The sequence below is a fragment of the Caretta caretta genome, chromosome 5 (assembly GCF_965140235.1).
Source record: "Caretta caretta isolate rCarCar2 chromosome 5, rCarCar1.hap1, whole genome shotgun sequence".
Taxonomy (NCBI): Eukaryota; Metazoa; Chordata; order Testudines; family Cheloniidae; genus Caretta; species Caretta caretta.
The window spans coordinates 58605256-58623756 of record NC_134210.1 but is presented as its reverse complement, the minus strand read 5'-3'; the positions used below and the strand labels follow the sequence as shown (position 1 = coordinate 58623756).

At 41.1% G+C, this 18501-nt stretch overlaps 1 protein-coding gene across 6 annotated transcripts in view; it reads right to left on the bottom strand.

The window, feature by feature from the left end:
* Positions 1–18501, bottom strand: part of ADGRV1 (adhesion G protein-coupled receptor V1) — a 416951-nt gene that overhangs the window by 260908 nt on the left and 137542 nt on the right. For all 6 annotated transcript variants that reach the window (XM_075128570.1, XM_075128569.1, XM_075128566.1 and 3 more), the window contains 8 exons: positions 17730–17985; positions 14637–14839; positions 13815–13991; positions 13175–13357; positions 11480–11659; positions 5612–5776; positions 3963–4080; positions 646–769 (listed from right to left, as the gene is read on the bottom strand). In XM_075128570.1, coding sequence (XP_074984671.1) covers positions 646–769; positions 3963–4080; positions 5612–5776; positions 11480–11659; positions 13175–13357; positions 13815–13991; positions 14637–14839; positions 17730–17985 — 1406 coding nt within the window. The remainder of the gene's footprint in view (positions 1–645; positions 770–3962; positions 4081–5611; positions 5777–11479; positions 11660–13174; positions 13358–13814; positions 13992–14636; positions 14840–17729; positions 17986–18501) is intronic.

Below are 18501 nucleotides of genomic sequence, written 5' to 3'. Positions count from 1 at the left end.
TTTTGTCCACACACAACCTCTCTGGTAGGACTGCCAATGCTACAGGCAGAACTAGCTTGTTCTTTGAGGGTTGCAGCAAAATACTCTTTCCTCAGAAAAGTGTTCTAGAAGGAGGGGGCAATGACAGCTGTGCCTTTCCCACCACCAGAACACCCACACTGGAATGGTCAGAATTTGGCATTCTGTGTTCTGGTGCTTAGTTATAAAATTCAATGAAATAATTATGCTTTGCTTCAACTCAAAACCCAGGTCACTCTGTCGCTTTACACACCTGTAGACACAGCCAAAAACGAAGGCACAATTGTGAAGTGGATTTCTTCCAGTCCCTGAGAACTTTGCAGGGGCTTTGATTGCCATAAAAACTCTTCCTTTTAATGCATTTCATCACATGCATTCCTGAAAGACCCTCCTGAGCGCCAGGGGTTGATATAATTTCAGACTGATGTATGTTTTGCAATTCCTTTGAAAATAAATGGTTATTGACCTGATTTTCAGAAGTGGTGAACACCAGCAACTCCCACAGACTTCTGTGGGAAATGTGGATGAGCAGCACCAAGGGAAGTCAGGCAATTGTTGCCCACCCTTTTTGTACTAAAAGGAAATGTGTACTCAAAATATGAGCAGAGAAATCAATGATGCACCTACCTAATAAAAGCAGTTCCATTATACTTTCCTGAGGGTTCCCCAATGAGAATATGGTTGGAAGATGAAGCTATCCCAACCACCCCAGAAGCTCCCTGATCCCCCAGAATAATGATGGTTGCCAGACCTACGAAGAGAGGAAGAAAGATTTTATAATAATAAATGAATAACATTTTCAGTACATTCAAGTTAGTACACAAGATTATAGCAAGAGCAGAAATATTAATTAAAATAACTTGCACATAATACTTAGCCCTTTTAAACACTTTATAAATATTTTATTAACTAATATGTAAAACACCATGCTAGCAAAATGCTGTTTTATCTTTATTTTGCAAATGGGAAATCTGATTCAGGTGGCCTGATTCTGATCTCCCCTTATACTGGTTCTATACAGGTATACCTCCACTACCGGTGTTCCCTCTAAGCTGCGCACCTGCACGGCCGAGCAGCACTCCATCAAGTGCTGCACATTTGATTATTACAGCTGCACAGGTGCACACATCCTCAGCGATGGCAGGAGGGCACCCAGGAGGGGCCGGGGCTGGAGAACAGCGGAGGGGGCAGGGTGGAGTGGGGGCTGAGGCAGCCAGGCAGCTGGAGGGAAACCGAGCAGCAGGGAGACCCAGCCACCCAAGCTCGTGGAGAGGGGCAGTGGTAGGGGCACCTCATCCCCGCCCCACCCCAGGACTCGCAGGGCCAGATCACAGTACTCTGCAGTCTGATTTTTGCACAATACCCTCCCCATCCTCCTCCCCCAGGCCGTGCTTCTCTCCTGGGCCTCCCGCTCCTCACTGGGAAGGAACCAATGAGAGCAGAGGCTTGTGAATGGCTGCAAGCAGCCAGGAGTTCAGGGAGGTAACAAAGGGACGGGGAGACAAGCGGCTGAGCTGCCCAGGCTGTGCTTAGTGCAGATGCAACCCCAAGTGAGTAGCACCAGCAACTTCTGGGTCTGCAGCAACACACTGGGCAGGTGTGTGATTGGCACACAGGAGGGAACCCAAACTGGGAAACCTGGGCTCAGGGGTATTGAGGCTCGGGAAAGAGTGGGTGACTTCTCTGGGCACAAGGGCATGGGTCTGATTCTGGGCTACTGATGCTGTTCTCACTCTGCAGAAGTGGATGGAGGGCGCTGAAATAGCTAGATATGATTTTTTTTAAAGCACAATGTTAACTGCGCTTCAACTCTGCACACTGCATTACTCCCTCTACCTTCTTTCTTTCTTTTTCTTTCTTCCTTTTATTTTTTAAAGCTCATGCAATTCCTTCGAGAGACATCCCTGTTGTCATCAAGTACTTTTAAAAAAAATGTTGCTATAAATCTATCAATCCACTCTATCAGGAGTTCGGCTGCAACATAGTCTAAAAAGGAAATGATTAATCAACTGTTGCTTTCCAAAAAAAACAGCAGTTATTTTCTGTGTAGATTTTAGTGGCACAAGTTTGTGCTTTTTAAAATTATATAATTTGTTTATTTTTTTAAAAAGATGAAGAATTAAAAGAAAAAAAGAAATGGAAGATGCCCTTTGCTGTATAGTTGCAAATTTCCACTTGGAAACTAATTAAGGACTTCCTGTAGACTATCTTCAAGAGCCTAGATAAACAACTTGCATATCCAAAGAAAGTGGTTTCTTACGAATTTTTGCAGGGGAAGCCTGATCTTTGTTGGTACGTATGTTGTTTGATTTTGAATCTTTAAACTTTGCTCAAAACTTCCTAAATAAAGGGGTTTGGTATTAATCTATTTGGGTCTATTTGTATGCTAACTCCTGCTCCTGTTGCAAAAACTCCCATGAACTTTGATGTGCTGAATAAGTTGGCAAATGTTGACCAACAGTTCAATATGTAGAAATAGCAACCCAGTGAGATAATGTAACCATCAATACTGCATTTCTATAAACTCCATGTAGTTTCACAATCCACTATGTTAGAATCAGGTAATTTTCTCTTTTTGAATAGAAATGTACTATAACACTAACGGTGTATGTACTGCTGTTAAGATTGGAGTAATTTCCTTTCAAAAGTATGCTGTGTGTGTGTGTAACTCACTTTAAAGAAGATTAATAGGGATTCTAATTTTCACATTGCTTGCATTGCTAGCAGGTCTCAGTTCTGAAGCTCGTACATAAAGATTTAGATTTTGTTTGCAGATTTCACGTGAAAAGAATACTGTGTACAAATACTTCACTGCATAATTATGCCCCAGATGTTTTGTTTTCAAAATGACAGATTGAACATTTGATGTTTCCAGACAGCATGTCGAGGGAATTTTTAAATTTGTTGAACTTGAAGGTGACAATCCAGGTTTAAATATGCTGCTGATGGTAGATTTTTTAAAGTATTCACCTCTAGGGCCAAATTCTGCCATCATTAGTTAAGAAAAACTCCCATGGGCTTTCTGCTCAAGTGACGAGCACAGATTTTGGCCCTTGTTTAAATTGCTGCCTTACCATTAATGAAAAAAATCTCTGAGTTAAACTATACTATATAATATGTGAGGGTAATTTATATCTAGGTTTTTTGTTTCTACTGGTGGCGCACATCTGCAGACTACCTCAATATTGTTACACATAACAAAATTCATTCCGCACATGAACGGAAAAAATTAGAGGGAACATTGTAGCTGGGATCAGAATCAAACCCAAGGCATGAAATACTAGCTACAGTGAAATCAATGGAAGTTTTGCCATTAGCTTGAATGGGGCCAAGATTTCAACCAAGCAGCTTAAGTGACTTTCCGAAGGCACAGGATGAGTTAGAAAATTGCAAGATTCCATTACATGTAACTGAGTACCGGGGGAGAATGCTATATTTAAAATGAGTTGTCTACATCACACATTTAGAAATTGACACAATTGTGAATTATAAATCAGAATTTAGGACAAAATTCTGACCTTAAATAGACAGAAAGCTATAGTCTTCATTAGGAGCTCATTGTGGAGAGTATTTGGCTTATAGAACTTATATGCCTTTACCTTGCACTTCCTAACATTTTCAATTTTTGATTTTCAAAAGCTTCCAGTTCCTTAGGCACTTTTAACACTTAATTATTTTATATAGTCACAATTTTTATATGCCCACAATTAATTTGGGTGAAAAACTATGATCTCAAAAATGTCCCCTAATGATTTTTGTTCAGTAAATCAACAGCTAGTTAGTAAAACAATTTAAGGAGGACTGAGAATTTCAAAATGTGGTTAGCTAGCTATACACATTCATACAAAACAGATATTTCAAAACAAAAATCTAGCATAAAAATGCCTTCTGGAATTATAATTGGAAGCTGCCTCATATGATGAAATAGCAAATTATTTCCTTACCGTTTATTGGGGATATCTCTGCATTATCAGTAGACACCAGCTGGATGGTATACATTTCATTCCCCTCCAGTAGGCCATCTTGTATTGCTCGTAAAACAACTGTCTTCTGGGATTCAGTCTGAATCAGAAAGAGAAGGAAAATGAGTTAGGCTGATATTTTTCAGGTGAGATCAAACAAAGTGCCTGATGATGCAAGGATCTGAAGCTCTTAATTTCTACTGAAGTTAATGTGAGTTAAGAGAGTACAGCACTTGGCACATTCGACAGAATTGACAAGTTCTGCAGAAGCATGTCGATTCTGATTAAACTTTCTATGGAAACCAGACAGCCTTGCTACCTCACCTGGCTTCCTGCAAGCCTGCCTAGTTCTCCAGGATCCTCAACTCCCCTGCAGCAACCTGGTAAGCTGCCAGGATGTCTGGTTCTCTGGCTCCCCTACAGCCCACCTGCTGTCCAGCACCCCAGACTGCCTTCCCTCATGCACAGGCAGGCTGTCTCCCCCCAAGGCAGCTGCCTCCTCAGCTCCCCAAGCTGACTGGCTCTCTGGGCAGCCCAATCCTGAGAGACCACCAGGTGGGCTGCTGTGGAGCTAGAGATTATGTTTCATATCAGAAACACCAAAATGTTCTTGCTGCAATTTTTCCACAATGACATTTTGCAGTATTTAGGTTTCACTAAGAATTCCAAGATTTTGGCCTCCAAAACCAAAACCGGCGAGAAATTCTGCTTCATGACCAGCTCTAGGCTAGTGGAATATCCCCAAGTGTTTTTCATGATAACAGTCTGCCCAGAAAGGAGCTGTATTGCAGTTTGTTAGAATTCTCAACAGCTGCTGGTGCTGGCTACAGCCTCAGCAAACTTTCTTTACATGAACATTAAACAGTTGGCAAACCTGAAAGTGAAAGTTGGTTGCATATCTTCAAAACCACTAAGAGACATTATTCCTTAAAGTTTCCAGTGGCAATATATCTGGATGATAAATATAATACATGCTGCAATCAGTATAAAGTAGCAATGCACCAGAAGACAGTAAAACAGAATTCATTCTGTTAAATGGATGTTTTGGCTCAGCACAGTGTATAATTTGTAACAGAAATTAATCTATTAATGTCAACAACAATAGCTTCACAATACTTAAACTTCTAAATCCTACCTCAAGACTCTCTTCTGCCATGAAGCCTACAGCTTAGCAACTAACACTAGCTAGTTTGAGGGTCACATGGTAATCGCTGTTCTTTTAAAAAGAATACTTCCTGAATTTATGTTTTATCTCTTCCCAGACCTGGCAAGTTGCATGTCTGTTTAGACTGTCAGCTAATGCAATGGAATAACTGTTCTCCATGGTCATTATTACATTTCTATAAGATTTTTATTCTTTTTAAAAAGACAATTTATAACATTTTAAAATGCCACATTCCCTGGGTGACTTACCCTATACCAAGGTCCTCCAGGGAATGGGCCATCCCTTCTTTTCTGTTTGGAAAGCATGTGGCATGTTGTCAAAACTACCAGATATTTTTTTATTGTGTTGTAACAGACTACGACTGTGCACAAGTCTGTAATGTACAAGTATATAACTATATATGAGAAAGAAGAAAACGTAAGCAAATGTAAGGGAAGCAAATGGGATGTTGAAATTCTGGGAGTACCTCATTAAAGTAAAGAGTTCCATTCAGAGGAGTGAGATCATATCTAGCTGCCTCCTCCAAAATCCATATCATTCGGACTGCCCCCCGTCCTCCTTGACTCCGACTCACAGTCAGCAACACAGTTGCAGCAGAGTCTCCAGGTGACTGGGGCTCCTTAACTGTCACCTGAAAAGAGGAGGAGGAGGAGTTAGGGAAGAGCTAAGAAAAAACATTCACATGTTATGTTTTTATAACCACTGCTTTGGAAAAATTATAAATATTGCTATCAATGACATCTAAAATGATATTATTCTCAACTGTGTCTCCAAGACACAAGACCAAAAAATCAACAGAAGTTAATGCAGACATGTACTGTTGAATTCTGTTAGCAAAGATTAACCACTTAAGTTATTTCTGTATCCACTATGATACAACGCAATTACATATGAGTCACCAGTGGACACAGCACTGGAAAATATACAGTAGAGAACAATCAAACACGAGAAAAAGAAAGGATTAGATAAATTTACAGGCCTTTTCTATCTTTGATTTCTATGAAAAACATTGTTGCAATATATCATTAATATATTCAACAGATACTCAGGCAACTCACATGAAATCTCTGGAATTATTATAATACTGAAATGGAATAGATTCAATCATTCATAGGACAGGAACAATATAAAGGCAATAACTCATAACTGTACATTTTCCACCCCCATGTATTCAGTTCCTGGCATGTTTATTTGTTTTCAGTGTCTGATCAGCATGACCACTATACTGTTATTTCTCAATAACCGTAATTTAGGGGAATCTGACTGATTTCTTGACAGCCATTATTACAGAGTACAAAGATTTACATAATCTCTATATCGTTATTTTTCAATTAATGCACTGTGACTGTATAAATTTCTCTAATCCAATTGGCTACTATAATCTAGTTGTTCTGATTGGTGTCTGTACTTAAATTTGAAGCTATTGGCCAGAAACAAAGATGTCACCCTTATCTTCTTATGACTTCAAGAGGAAGCCCCAAACTGTCAACATTTAGTGGAGAAGGAAAAAATAAATAAATAATCGAAGAACACAGGGCTGCGAAAGAACTGTAAAGGAAAGTGCTGATTTTAGGGGGGGTTTGCATTGTGGAGAGCATGGGGAAAACATTTCAAATCCTTTATTTATTGCCCTCCTGCCAGGCCGAGTCTTGCTGCCATTGAAGTCAATGGATATTTTACAATGGATTTCAATACGGAAGAGGAGCAACCCCTCTTTTCCTCCCTCTTCTCTTACGTTCTTTTCTCTCCGTTCCATAGAGGCAAGCTTGACTCTTGCCTTACACAATAAGGCCAATATTTCAAACCTGAATGCCTAAAGCTAAGCTCCCAAATCCACATTTAAGCTCATTTAAAAAAAAGAGGCTTGATTTTCAAAGGTTCTGAGCATGCCACAGGACCAGGAGTGCCAGTACTGGGAGGACCTACCCATGTTGTAGGCTGCAGCTACTGACTGTCTGCAATCTGTGTGTGAAGTAGTTGAGACAAGGGGCTTAGGAAAACATGGCAACTCAGCACTGAGCTCTGACAAGCAGGCCTAGCACAGGTACCAAGGAAAAGCGGTATCCCTTCTTGCTTATAACATTTTCTCAGAGGGCAAAAATCATTTCTGGACTACCACCTGCACCACCTTTCTGCCAAAGGACACCTCTACAGAGGACAGGAAATCCACCTTGTAGTGCTTAATAAAGGTAGTAGCAGTTGACCAGGTGACCACCTTACAAATTTCTGCTGTGGGTGCATTAGTTCTTTCTTCCCACAAGGTCACCAGGGATTGTGTGGAGTACGCCCTGAGTCCCTTCTGGAACTAAACTCTCTAATGCCTTCTACACTTCCATGCTGCATAGTTTAATCCTCCTAGCAATGGAGCACTTGGAAGCTCTGAATCTTTGGTATTTTGGGTGGAAATATTCGCAAAGAGCATCTGATCTCCCCATGGGCTTTGTACTTTTGAGGCAAATTTTCAGGTTCCTCTAGTATCTAAAGTGTGCCACCTCTCCTTGCTGGGATGCTGTGGCCTTGGCCGAATGAAGAGAGATCCACCTTTTGTTAAACATGGAAGGAACAGTTTACTTTCAGGATAAATGATTCCAGAGTTCTGAGCCCCTCATGAAAAATACACAGTAAGTGCCACCAGCTCCAACACTCACCTGACAGATCTGATGGCTATCAGGAAGCAAGTTTTGATAAAATGTTGTCACTGCATCAGTGGTTCAAAGAGGTGGTTTGTGAGGGCTGTCAATACAAGTGGCAAGTCTTATTTGGGAAAAAGAGGCCTGATTGCTGGGTTGGCTAATTGGACTGCCCTAAGGAATCTGGCTATTGGGGATTCTCTGCCAGAGAGTTTGCAGATCTTGTGAATGTCACGCTACCAAGGACAGACATCTGATGTGTAATGGTGCTGGGTTGGAGATCTTTGTTAAAGCCTTCTTGAAGAAATTTGAAGATAGACGGAAATGCTGGATTTCTAGGATTCGCTTCCTGATACCTGACGCTGAATTTAGTCCAGATAGAGGAGTGTGCTTTCACAGTCAATACTATTCTAGAAGGAAGAAGTGTCCTGATGACTTTGGAGGGCAAACCCAACAAAACTAGCAAACCCAACAAAAACCCTTTTAATAACCAGGCTGTTAGATGCAGCCAGTTCAGGTCTGGATGAAGAAAAGGACCTTGTGAGAGGATTCCCTGTCTTGTTGGGAGAGGTAGTAGTGTTCCTAATTTCAGGTCTATCAGATACGAAAATCAGTGTGGGGTTGCCAGTATTACAGTTGGCCGCTCGGATTTTATTTTCTGGACCACCTTTGCTAACAATAGGAAGGGTGAAAATGCAACGAGAAGGCCGTCTGGCCATCTCTGCAATAGGCATCTGTCCCCATGAAGCTGGGGGCTACTTCCCAGGTGAAGTACTTTGATTTCTTCACATCCATGTGGTTTGTGAATAGATCAGTTGAGGGCAGTCTGAATGACTGAACGATTAACTTGAAGACTTCCTGATTTACGCACCACTCAAAGTTGTTCGCCTTCCACCTGCTAAGCCAGTCCACTTTTTGATTCAGGTTTCCCTTTATGAAAACTGTCGTGAGGGAGAAAAAGTTCTGCCCACTTCATGATTTCCATCACTTTTGCATGTAATGCTGGACTTCTTGTTCTCCCTTAGTTGTTCCTATTTGTGACTGTGGTCATGTTGTCTGACTGAATCAGGACGTGGCTTCCCTCTAGGATGGACTGGAACCTTAGTCACTCCAGTTTGACTGCTCCTATCCTGGGAGGTTTCTGCTGTGGGTCCTTTCCTCCAGGTTGCTTTGGGCTGTTTGGGACTCCAAGTGCACGTCTCAGCCTTCCAGTCCGGCATCATTTGTGAGAATCAGAGGATCTTGTGGATATTGCCCTGGACTGACCACCATTTTAAGGAATTGATCACCTGATGCCCCAGAACCTTCACTTGATCCTTCATACGTCCAAGGGAGTGGTCCCAAACCTTTAAAATGACCCCTTGAAAGTGCCTCATGTATCATGGCGCCCATAGAGCGATCTCTATGCATGATACTAGGAGGCCTAGCCGTTCAAGGCCTAGTGCCATAGTGGGTCTCTTGCAGTTCCAGAACAATGCAAGGAGGTCCTGAATCTTCTGGAACCTTTCTATAGAAGGCTACATCCTTACTATCAAAGTGTCTATGTCCCATTCCCAAGGCAGAGACGTAGGTGGTCTGTCATAAACAGGCTAACAGGGTTCCCACTGGGCTTTTCTCGGGAGCCACGGTTCCAGAGCTTTGTTTTGGAGAACTTGCTGTCCCTTTGCTGGCATTTCTGCAAGGATGAAGGCTGAAAGGAGCGCCTTTGTCTGAAGGCCAGTCTGAACTCTGTCTTAGAGGCAGGATGTGGCATTGGGAGGGACTGTTTAGGTTTTGCAGCATTGTCTGCCACCTGACTGTCTAAGCTTATTTCTCAAAAGCAAGGCTCCCATAAAATTGGCAGAACACAGCACATTATTTCGAGTGGCTATCCATCTTTCAGTGATCGAGCCATAGGTGACATCTGGTCACTGAGCTGGAGGCCCTAGCTTTGCTTGAGACTCTCATAGCATCCACTGAAGCCTCTGCAACAGATGATGTTGCTAGGGAAACTTTCTTTAAAATGGAGCCAAAGTCAGGGTGATCTCTACTCTTGAGGGCTCTGAGATCTTCCAGCCAGGAGGGAGAAGAGCTTGCAAAGCAAGTAGCTGCTACAGATGCCTGGAGGAAGGCTGAAGAGACTTCAAAGTCTTTTTTGAGAGTGGCCTCCATTGTTTCTAACTATGGTGTTCGGAGGGAATAACCATATCTCTTGCCAGGGAGGCTACGGTAGCATGAGTCTTCAAGATCTCGGTAATCTGATCCTTTGGTTCCTGGATCTCGTAGAATTTTATGGTGATTTTTCACAATGTGGTCTGGCTTACCCCATTCATCCCTGATTATTTCCTCAAAGGAGGAGTGTAAGGGAATCGCTGTCTCAAGGGAGGATTTCAAGGGGAGAAATTTGCTCTGTGGCTTACTCTCAGGGATCTGTATGGGTTGAATCTGAAGAGTGGATACAACCTTGTTGTACATGGCCACAAATTTCTCAGGGAGAAAACAGCTTTGCTAAGACTTTCCCCAGTCCTGATCGGAGTCAGAGCCTGACAATTCACCATCCTCGGTGGAGAAAACATCACAGGATTCATACCTCCTACATCTTTTAGGCTTTTTCTTCCCCTTTTTTGATTTTTTTTTCACTTTTTTGCTTACTTAGAGACCATATGAGCTCCAGTATGGCTTTGGTAAGGCCTTTTGCAGCTAGCTTTCCTAGAGGCCTGGAGACCTCTTGTGAGATCCCTTTCTGAGTCCTCACCTACTGGGGCCCATTCCCGCAGGGAGAGGGAAGGGAAACATTTCCACAGCCCTCTGGCCGAATTGGGAAGGGGGGCTGTCCCCTGGTTCTTTCCCCAAGACACTCAAGACCCATTTTAAGACTTGTGACCTCTACAAGTCTCCCCTCTCTGTTCTCCAGGGGCCTCTTAGGACTTACGCCCGAATCAGCTGACTGCGGTCCTCCTCATCCTTGGAGCCTCTCCCTGTTCTGCACAGAGATTCCAGGTCTGTATTTTCCATTTTGGAGATGCGGCTGTTCTGGTGGGTAGAAGACCCCACATGCCAGTCCGACTCATAGCCCCAGTACCTAACAGAGTTAGGAATGGAAGACTGAATGCAGGCTTGGTACAACTCACCATCTGCTGAGCTCGGGAAGGCAGTTTCACAGATGGAGCTCCATTTGGATTTCTCTCAGTGCTTTCTAGGCAGCTCTCCCATCCCTAAAAGGATGTGGGGGAGCTAGCAGGGAGGCACTGCAGAGGAGACTTCACCTGGATTCCAACAGCCGACTAAAACCTGGCCCAGTGGGCGGAGTAAGGGAGTGAGAACACTGCTCACATCTGCCCCAGAATTTGTCAAAAAATACCCCTTTAGGCAGATGAAAGAAAGGAGCACTGGAACTACCATCTGCATGCTGCTGTGGAGGCAGAGAATCTGGCCAGAAGCACAAGCAGAGGGGGTGCGAATAGAGCAGTGGTGCCAAAACACTGATTCACCTCTGTGAGTTGCAAGGGTGAGCAGAGCAGCCCCGATAGCAAGAACTGTGGGAGATGCTGGGCTGTAGAAATGACATTTTGTACAAATATAAAATGTTTAACCGTCTGCATTGCTGAAAGCTACGTTCAGGAAAATCTGCACATTGATAATTGACTCTAAGAAACTATGTGGTTGATGATACATAACATTCTTCCTGCTTATGCTTAAAACTGCACCGTGTTGCTCATACTTACATTCTTTTCTTCGAACCCAAACACGCCAACAGGAGAGTCATTTGGTGGAATAGTGACAGTCACCACGGTGTCATCCCCAAGTCTGGCACCACCTGTCACCCTGATTAAAGTGACGTTGAACAGCTCTAAAAATTCTATTGCAGTGTCATCTATGATTGTGATCTCTATCACCCTTGCAGCCTGCAAAAAAAACGAGAACCAATAAAACAATACAGGATACAACAGTGAATTCAGTCTATTTTATTTTATGAATGAAACTCAGAAAAATTAAGTCTTAGATTTTGTAAGTTGTAAAAGATTACTAAATGGTTTTAGTTTGGCTCACAAACTTGCTTATTTATTTATTTATATATTTGGCTTTTGAAAACAAAACCATACCAAAATGTTGGAAATATATTTAAAACTCATTTATGCAAACTTTCTGGATTCCTATTAAAATTGTGAGGAATTTAACCTACTGAAATCCCAATATACTGTGAATTAAAAGTAATACTATGAACTTAATAATCACATTTCCATACGGAAATTTTGGGCTTACTATTATTACAAGTGAAGATCACTATTACTAAAAGTCATTAGACAAAAAAAAAACAACCACTTTTCAGTTTCTTCACTTTGTATATTTGACAGCACAGTTTTGTTGATAGTCATTCACACTTCCTGCCTCACACACTGCTCTTGAAGAAGCTCAGGTGCACATACTTTCCTAGGCCCTGCAAGAGGGTGTCGACCATTAATAGCAGCAGCAGCAAAGCTGAATGTGAAACTGAGAAGCTGGCAGGCAAGCATTTTCACAGCACAGAGAGGAAGGGGTAAGACTTAACTTATGCAGAACTATTACAGCTCTTGGACCCATCCAAGAAGTACTTTTCAACAACAGGAAGGAAGCAGAAAAAACAGTTATGAAAATTTGGATGGATTCTTTTAACTATTCCAAGGGTGATCAGAAAACGGATTGTTTTAATTAGTAAATTATTTAAACAATTTAATTTGACAGGCACCCTTTTTCACACTAATACAAAAAACCCACAATGGTATACATTGAAAATTGCCAACGCCTTCTCTAATTTGTTATCCCTGGCCCCCATGCTGCAAATATGAAAAGGTGTTCGGACTGAATGGCTCCTGCTTATCTCTTCTGCCATATGTTTTTAGTATGAAGTAGTACACAGAATGTATTATATTTGGCTCTAAACATGATTTTGTTCACAAAGTATACCATTGTTTGCCAAGGTCCATTTTCCATCACATGAAATCAGCCACCCCTAAGAGTGCACACTTTGTCTCTCCAAGTGTGATGTGAAATCTAACAATGCAGCTAAAGAAACATACAAATTCATTGTGTAAGTCCACACAAAACATGGGCTAATTATGAGTTTCCCACTTATCAGGAAAAAATAAGGATTTTTTTTTGTTTTTGTTTTTTACTGGTGGAGGTGTAAAGACATAGACCCCCAATGTGGCAAACACTTATATTTCCCTTTAAGTACCTGAGTAGTGCCATTAAAGTCAATGGGACTGACTATGCATGTGCCTAAAGTTAAGTTCCTGTGTACATGTTCACAGGATTTGGACCACAAATAGTAAGCAGAAATGTGCTCTGAAATGTACACTCCTATCTTTTAAAGGAAACAAATGCAAAAGACCCTGAGACTTCTTAACTCAGAAATGTTTATATTTTCAGCAACATCATACTTGTCCATCTGCAAATGTAAGGTTTCCAAATGATGGCGTAAAGTCTTCCACGCTAGCGCTGGCAGGCATGGCTTCCCAGTATAGTTTTACTGACCCAAACCTCCCAGCCTTCCGAACAACTGGCAGCTTCAGTATATTCTGTGGTGGAGGCACCTCATAACCAGCAACTGCGCCACTAAAATCCTGAAAATTCAGAAAACATGTTGAGTGCCAAGGCAAATGTGTTTCTCTTTTCTCATCCCCTGCAAAAAGACTGATACCAAAATGTTCAAAAGTAGCCAAAAGTGAGGGGCTATGCGTTAAAGTAATGAGTTAGCCCCTTTCTATATAATCTATAAAACAAGACAGCAATATTGATTATTAGTAGTAGTAGTATTATAATTATAGAAAGATCAAATTGTTAATCTGATGTAGTTAGGGTAAAAATAACCCACGAGTGTTTTAGCAATTCCAATGCTCTCATGAACTAAGTATCATTAGCAGCAAGAAAACTTTTGTATAGAAATTGCTAGTCCAGTATCTGGTCAATGTAACTGATGTTTAGTGCTAGAAATCTTTTAAAGACTATTTTTAAATGCAGCCTGAAAACACAGAACCTACTGCTAGAATACAATAGTAAATGTTTAAAATTCAGTCTTACCTTCACAACATTGAAACTAAATATTCCTCTGGGGTCATCATTCTCTTCAATTGTTACCTCAGCTATTTCTAACCCAAGTCTCTTCACACTTGGCTGCCCTTCAGCAAGAGAAGAATCTACCAGATGCACATCAGTAATATTGACTACAAATCCTTCCAGTAATTCTGGAACATTATCCTGTGAAAATGTTTTTAAAACGTCACCCCAATTGTAAGTTCATGTTATAAGATGGATATTATGAAAGGAGGAAACTGACTGGCTGCTGACTGAGCAGAATCAGGTAAAACCACGGCAGTTGAGATTAAATAACTAATTCCCTGCCTCACATCACATCGCCTATGAAAAGGGGGGAAAGGATTTCTGAAAACACTGCTGACTAGGAGGACCTGAAGGACTTTGAACATCCTATAAAAACACATTTTTATTGGTCATGATAAAGTCTAGGGGCCCCAATCAATTGATGTTTTTTTTAAATCTGAACAATAAATCTGTTAAAAGGCAAAAAGTGAAATACATTATTTTACACAGATTGAAGTTGTGCCAAATTTATAACCCAACATGTTCCTGAGAGAGTTTAAAATTCACCACAAACAAGTTTCCATAAAACCAAATTACTCATTTCACAGTAAACAAAGCAAAGGATTTGGATTGCTCACAAACTAGTTACCAGTGTCCAGACTCTGCTGAAACAGATTTAATGAGCCAATTTTCCTCCTACAATACTTATAGAATGTTACACTTTTCCTTTTGCCCCTGGACAGAACCTACACTATAATCTTCCTTAAAATATAACAAAAACTTGTCTTCTTTTCAATTACTCACAGGCAAAATGGTGACTATAACGTAACTTGTGATTGTGTTCTCTGCCATAATTATTGTTTCTTTTTCTATCACATAATCCTTATTCTCCGTGGCTTGGTTGAAAGGCTGAAGGGCAAAATTAGGTTTGGCGCTCAACTGTACTGCAATATCTCCAACAAATCCTTGTTCTCGAAGAATTTGTAAAGTAACAATAGTAGGATTCTCTGCAAGATGAAATGGGAAAGAAATCTATATTAGCTCTGGTAAAAACCCATCAACATATGATTGCTCTAACCCTTTCCCTGCTGGTTTTCCACTTCATCTCACTGTGCTAGAATTATCCTGTTAATCACTCACTGAAATCAATGGAATGTTAGAGCATGAATTCATGTTCAACATCACAACCAGTGCACTCTATACCTAAAAATTTAGTAACTCAAGCTGTTTGAAAGCGCATAAGGGATATTTGAATCTCTGCACAGAATGCAGGGGCGGGTAGCATTCTGAGACGAAAATTTTTTGAGAAACATAAGAATTGAATTTTGCGATACAAAATCTTTACTTTAATGTACACATTCTCAGTCAGTTCCCCGCTCCCTCTAGTGCCCTGTTTTGAGTGCCCTTCATGCATTTTAAATAATTCTGAAGTCATTACTGATACTGATATAGGAAACAACCTCTGTGGCAGTGACTCTGGTGGTGATACTCAGGGATTGCCCTTTATTCGTGCATGTCTAAATCTCAAATTCCCCAGAAAAGGAAATGCACTCATATTGGTGATGACTCAGATCCCCTTTGGGAAACTACATTTTCACCAGAGTCCAAGAAATTGCAGAACACCTAGGGAGTGCCTGGAAGTCCTGTATCTAGGGCAGAAGGGGTGGATAAAAGTGGATAAAAGAAACAAACCAGGAAGGCTAAGGGTAAGACAAACGGAGGGAAAAAGGTAACTAGTGTATGTTTTTGCTTGTAAATATTGAGCTGCAATGTAGTGTCCATTTCCATTACTTTTCATCTGGAAAAGCCCTAAATACAACATGCTCTGAAATACTAAAAAAAGGAATAATTTACAGATTAAACTCCAATAAATTATCAGATGCCAAACACAAATCATTGTAATGAAGAAGCATGGGGAATGTGTTTTATACATATGTATAGAACACATAAGTTATTACAAAATTCAACTTGATTACACACTACACCTTTGACTGAGAAACTGTGGCAGGGAAGGATGAGGGGCCAGGCTCCTAAAAGCATATTTCATGCACGGAAAAGGGCACACAACAGACTGTTTTCCTCTGTCTTTGGAGAACTTCCAGGATGGAAGCTGTGGATGAATCCTGATAGCCCTGCTGGTAGAGACAAGAGTGGGGGGAAAAAAAACATGTCTGGTAGGGAGATGGAAGCAAGGGGAACTCTCCTTGTAGAGGAAAAGTTTTCAGGTGGGGTCTCTGCTATTAATGCTGGGTGGAGAACTGGGTGATTTTTTCAAAATGATTTTTTTCTTCAGATTTCTGTTTTGTGGAGAATTTCAAATGTATTTTTGTTTCAATTTGGAACAAAAACAACTTCAGAAATCTTGAAATCCTGCAAAAATAGAAATCTGGAAAAAGGCATTTTGAAAAATCAAAACGTTTCGTCTCGATATTTTCTAAACAAAATTCTACGTGGTGGGCAGATGGGGAGCCAGAAGCCTGGAAGCCCTGGGAGCCCCAGCCAATTGGGCGGCTGAGGAGATGGGACCCTGGGAATCCCAGAGCTACCTGACCCCTGGGTCAGCCCAACTCCCAGTTGGCTACCAAGAAGCAAGGTGGGCAAACTGGTGTCTGGGTTCTGCCAGAGCTTCATTTCAATTTCACCAAATCGGCAAGTTCCAATGAAATAATATTTTGCCAGAATTTTTCAGACCAGCTGTAGCTGCTTGTGCATGGAAGGAAGATTGGGAGGCTAGGCAGAGGGTTTCTGAAACTGTAAGAGATGAGAGGTGATGGGATGTCAATGTCAAAGAAGCAGTTGGAAGGAGAAAAATCTGAGGCAGGAGATGGACAGAATGGGAGCCTGATGGCAGGGAAAGGAGATGGGAAAAACCGTAGTGGTGGAGCTAAGCTGTCAGGGGAAAGGATGTGAGCTCGACAGGAACAGTAACTGCCGATGGACAATATGGAGTAGGGAAAAGTCTTCAAGTGAAGACCACTGTGGCTCTGCACACAGTCCAAACAGCCCTATAAGCCCAACTTACAATAGCTCGCTCTGCAGGACTCCAGCAAAGTTCCAGAATCGAGTATGACTGCACCAACATCACAGCGGAGGTGGTACTGCTTTTCCCCATACCTACATCCCTGTTTGTCCCCACCACAAGTCACAGAGCATGTGAATGGACAGTTGCGTTCACTGCTTGGGATCAGCAGCAGCCTCCCGTGCCATCTCCCCTCCAAAGATTTTCTGTTGTCTGGCAGCTACCGGCATAGCAGTGGATGCCAGCAGGATCAGGCCATTTGCCTTTAATTAGTTTATTTTTATAGTTAACAAATTTGTGGCATACAGTTCGTAATATCTAAAGGTGATAATGACATTGCAGAGCAGAAAGAGGAAATGTGTAACCAGTGAAGGCAAAGTTTCCCTGAAAACCTATATTCTTAAGTTTAAAGACAAATATTTAATATGCAGCAATTTGTAAGAAGGCAATAGTATGCACTAAGAATAATCTTACTTTCTAGTGCCATGCATACAAGACAAGACACCATAGTTTTTAGCAAAATAAGAGAATGATTCTGTTTATTAGTGAAAGTAACATAAGTCAAGTTAACATCTCAATCAACTTGCAAAAATAACTGGAGAGGCTTTATTTACAGTGCATATGAAATATCCTATACGCAGGAAAGTTGCATAGTTTTGTATTTCTAAGGATGTTTTTTGACTGCTGTGGGACCACTTCTGTTTGTCACTGAGTTGTTACTGCTGTTCTTTTGGTTTTTGCTCAAACTTAAATTATTTTTAAAAATTTAGAATGTTAGTCATTAAAAACTCACATAATTAACATCAGAACGTCTAAAGATGACATACTTTAGTATGCCATTATTTTAGCTTCTTAGCAGGAACTTAAGACTGACTTACCTTCAGGCTCTGCTACTTTAGCAAAGAGAGAGTCCGTATGCCAGCCAACTACACCGTAGGGAGAATCATTAGGCAAAATGGTAAGCACAGCTCGTGCTCTCTTAGGGTCTATGATGGCTCCTCTCATGGGATCCTTAATACCCACAGTAGTGACATGGGTGAATGTTATAACAACAGTTTCAGAAAGCTCTGCAATGTTGTCTGCAAGAACAGTCAGGGTGATTGTGGACAGGGCCTGACCTTCTGAAAATGTTATCTAAAAAGTAAAAAAAAAACAGGTGAAACATTTTTTTCCATACTATTATTTTAAGCACCTTCACCAATATTTGCTTTTGTAAAAATCCATCAGTGAAAAAAATGTGAACAGAGCATTAACAAAATATGCAAATGATACTGAACTCGGAGGTGGTGTGACACCACTGAAGACAGAAAAATAACTGAAAGGGCTCCAGAGAGGTTAGCAACACTGACAGCAAACAGCAAAAAGAGAGTCACTTTGGAAAAATGCATGCTGCTTAATTGGGGCAAAACAATCAGAAACAAAGGGAGGGAGAAATAGTTCTTAACTAACACTGGCCTGAGTTTTGGAGATGCTGAGTACCCACAACTCTCAATGACTTCAGCACATCTGAAAATCAAGCCGTTTTTATCTGGATCTCTTAAAAACAGACTTAAGTGTCTAAAACACCCATTTTGAAAATCTGGACCTATATGTCAGCAGAATAACTCAATAATACAACTGCATTGCGGCTTTTTGTGCCAAACACTTTGC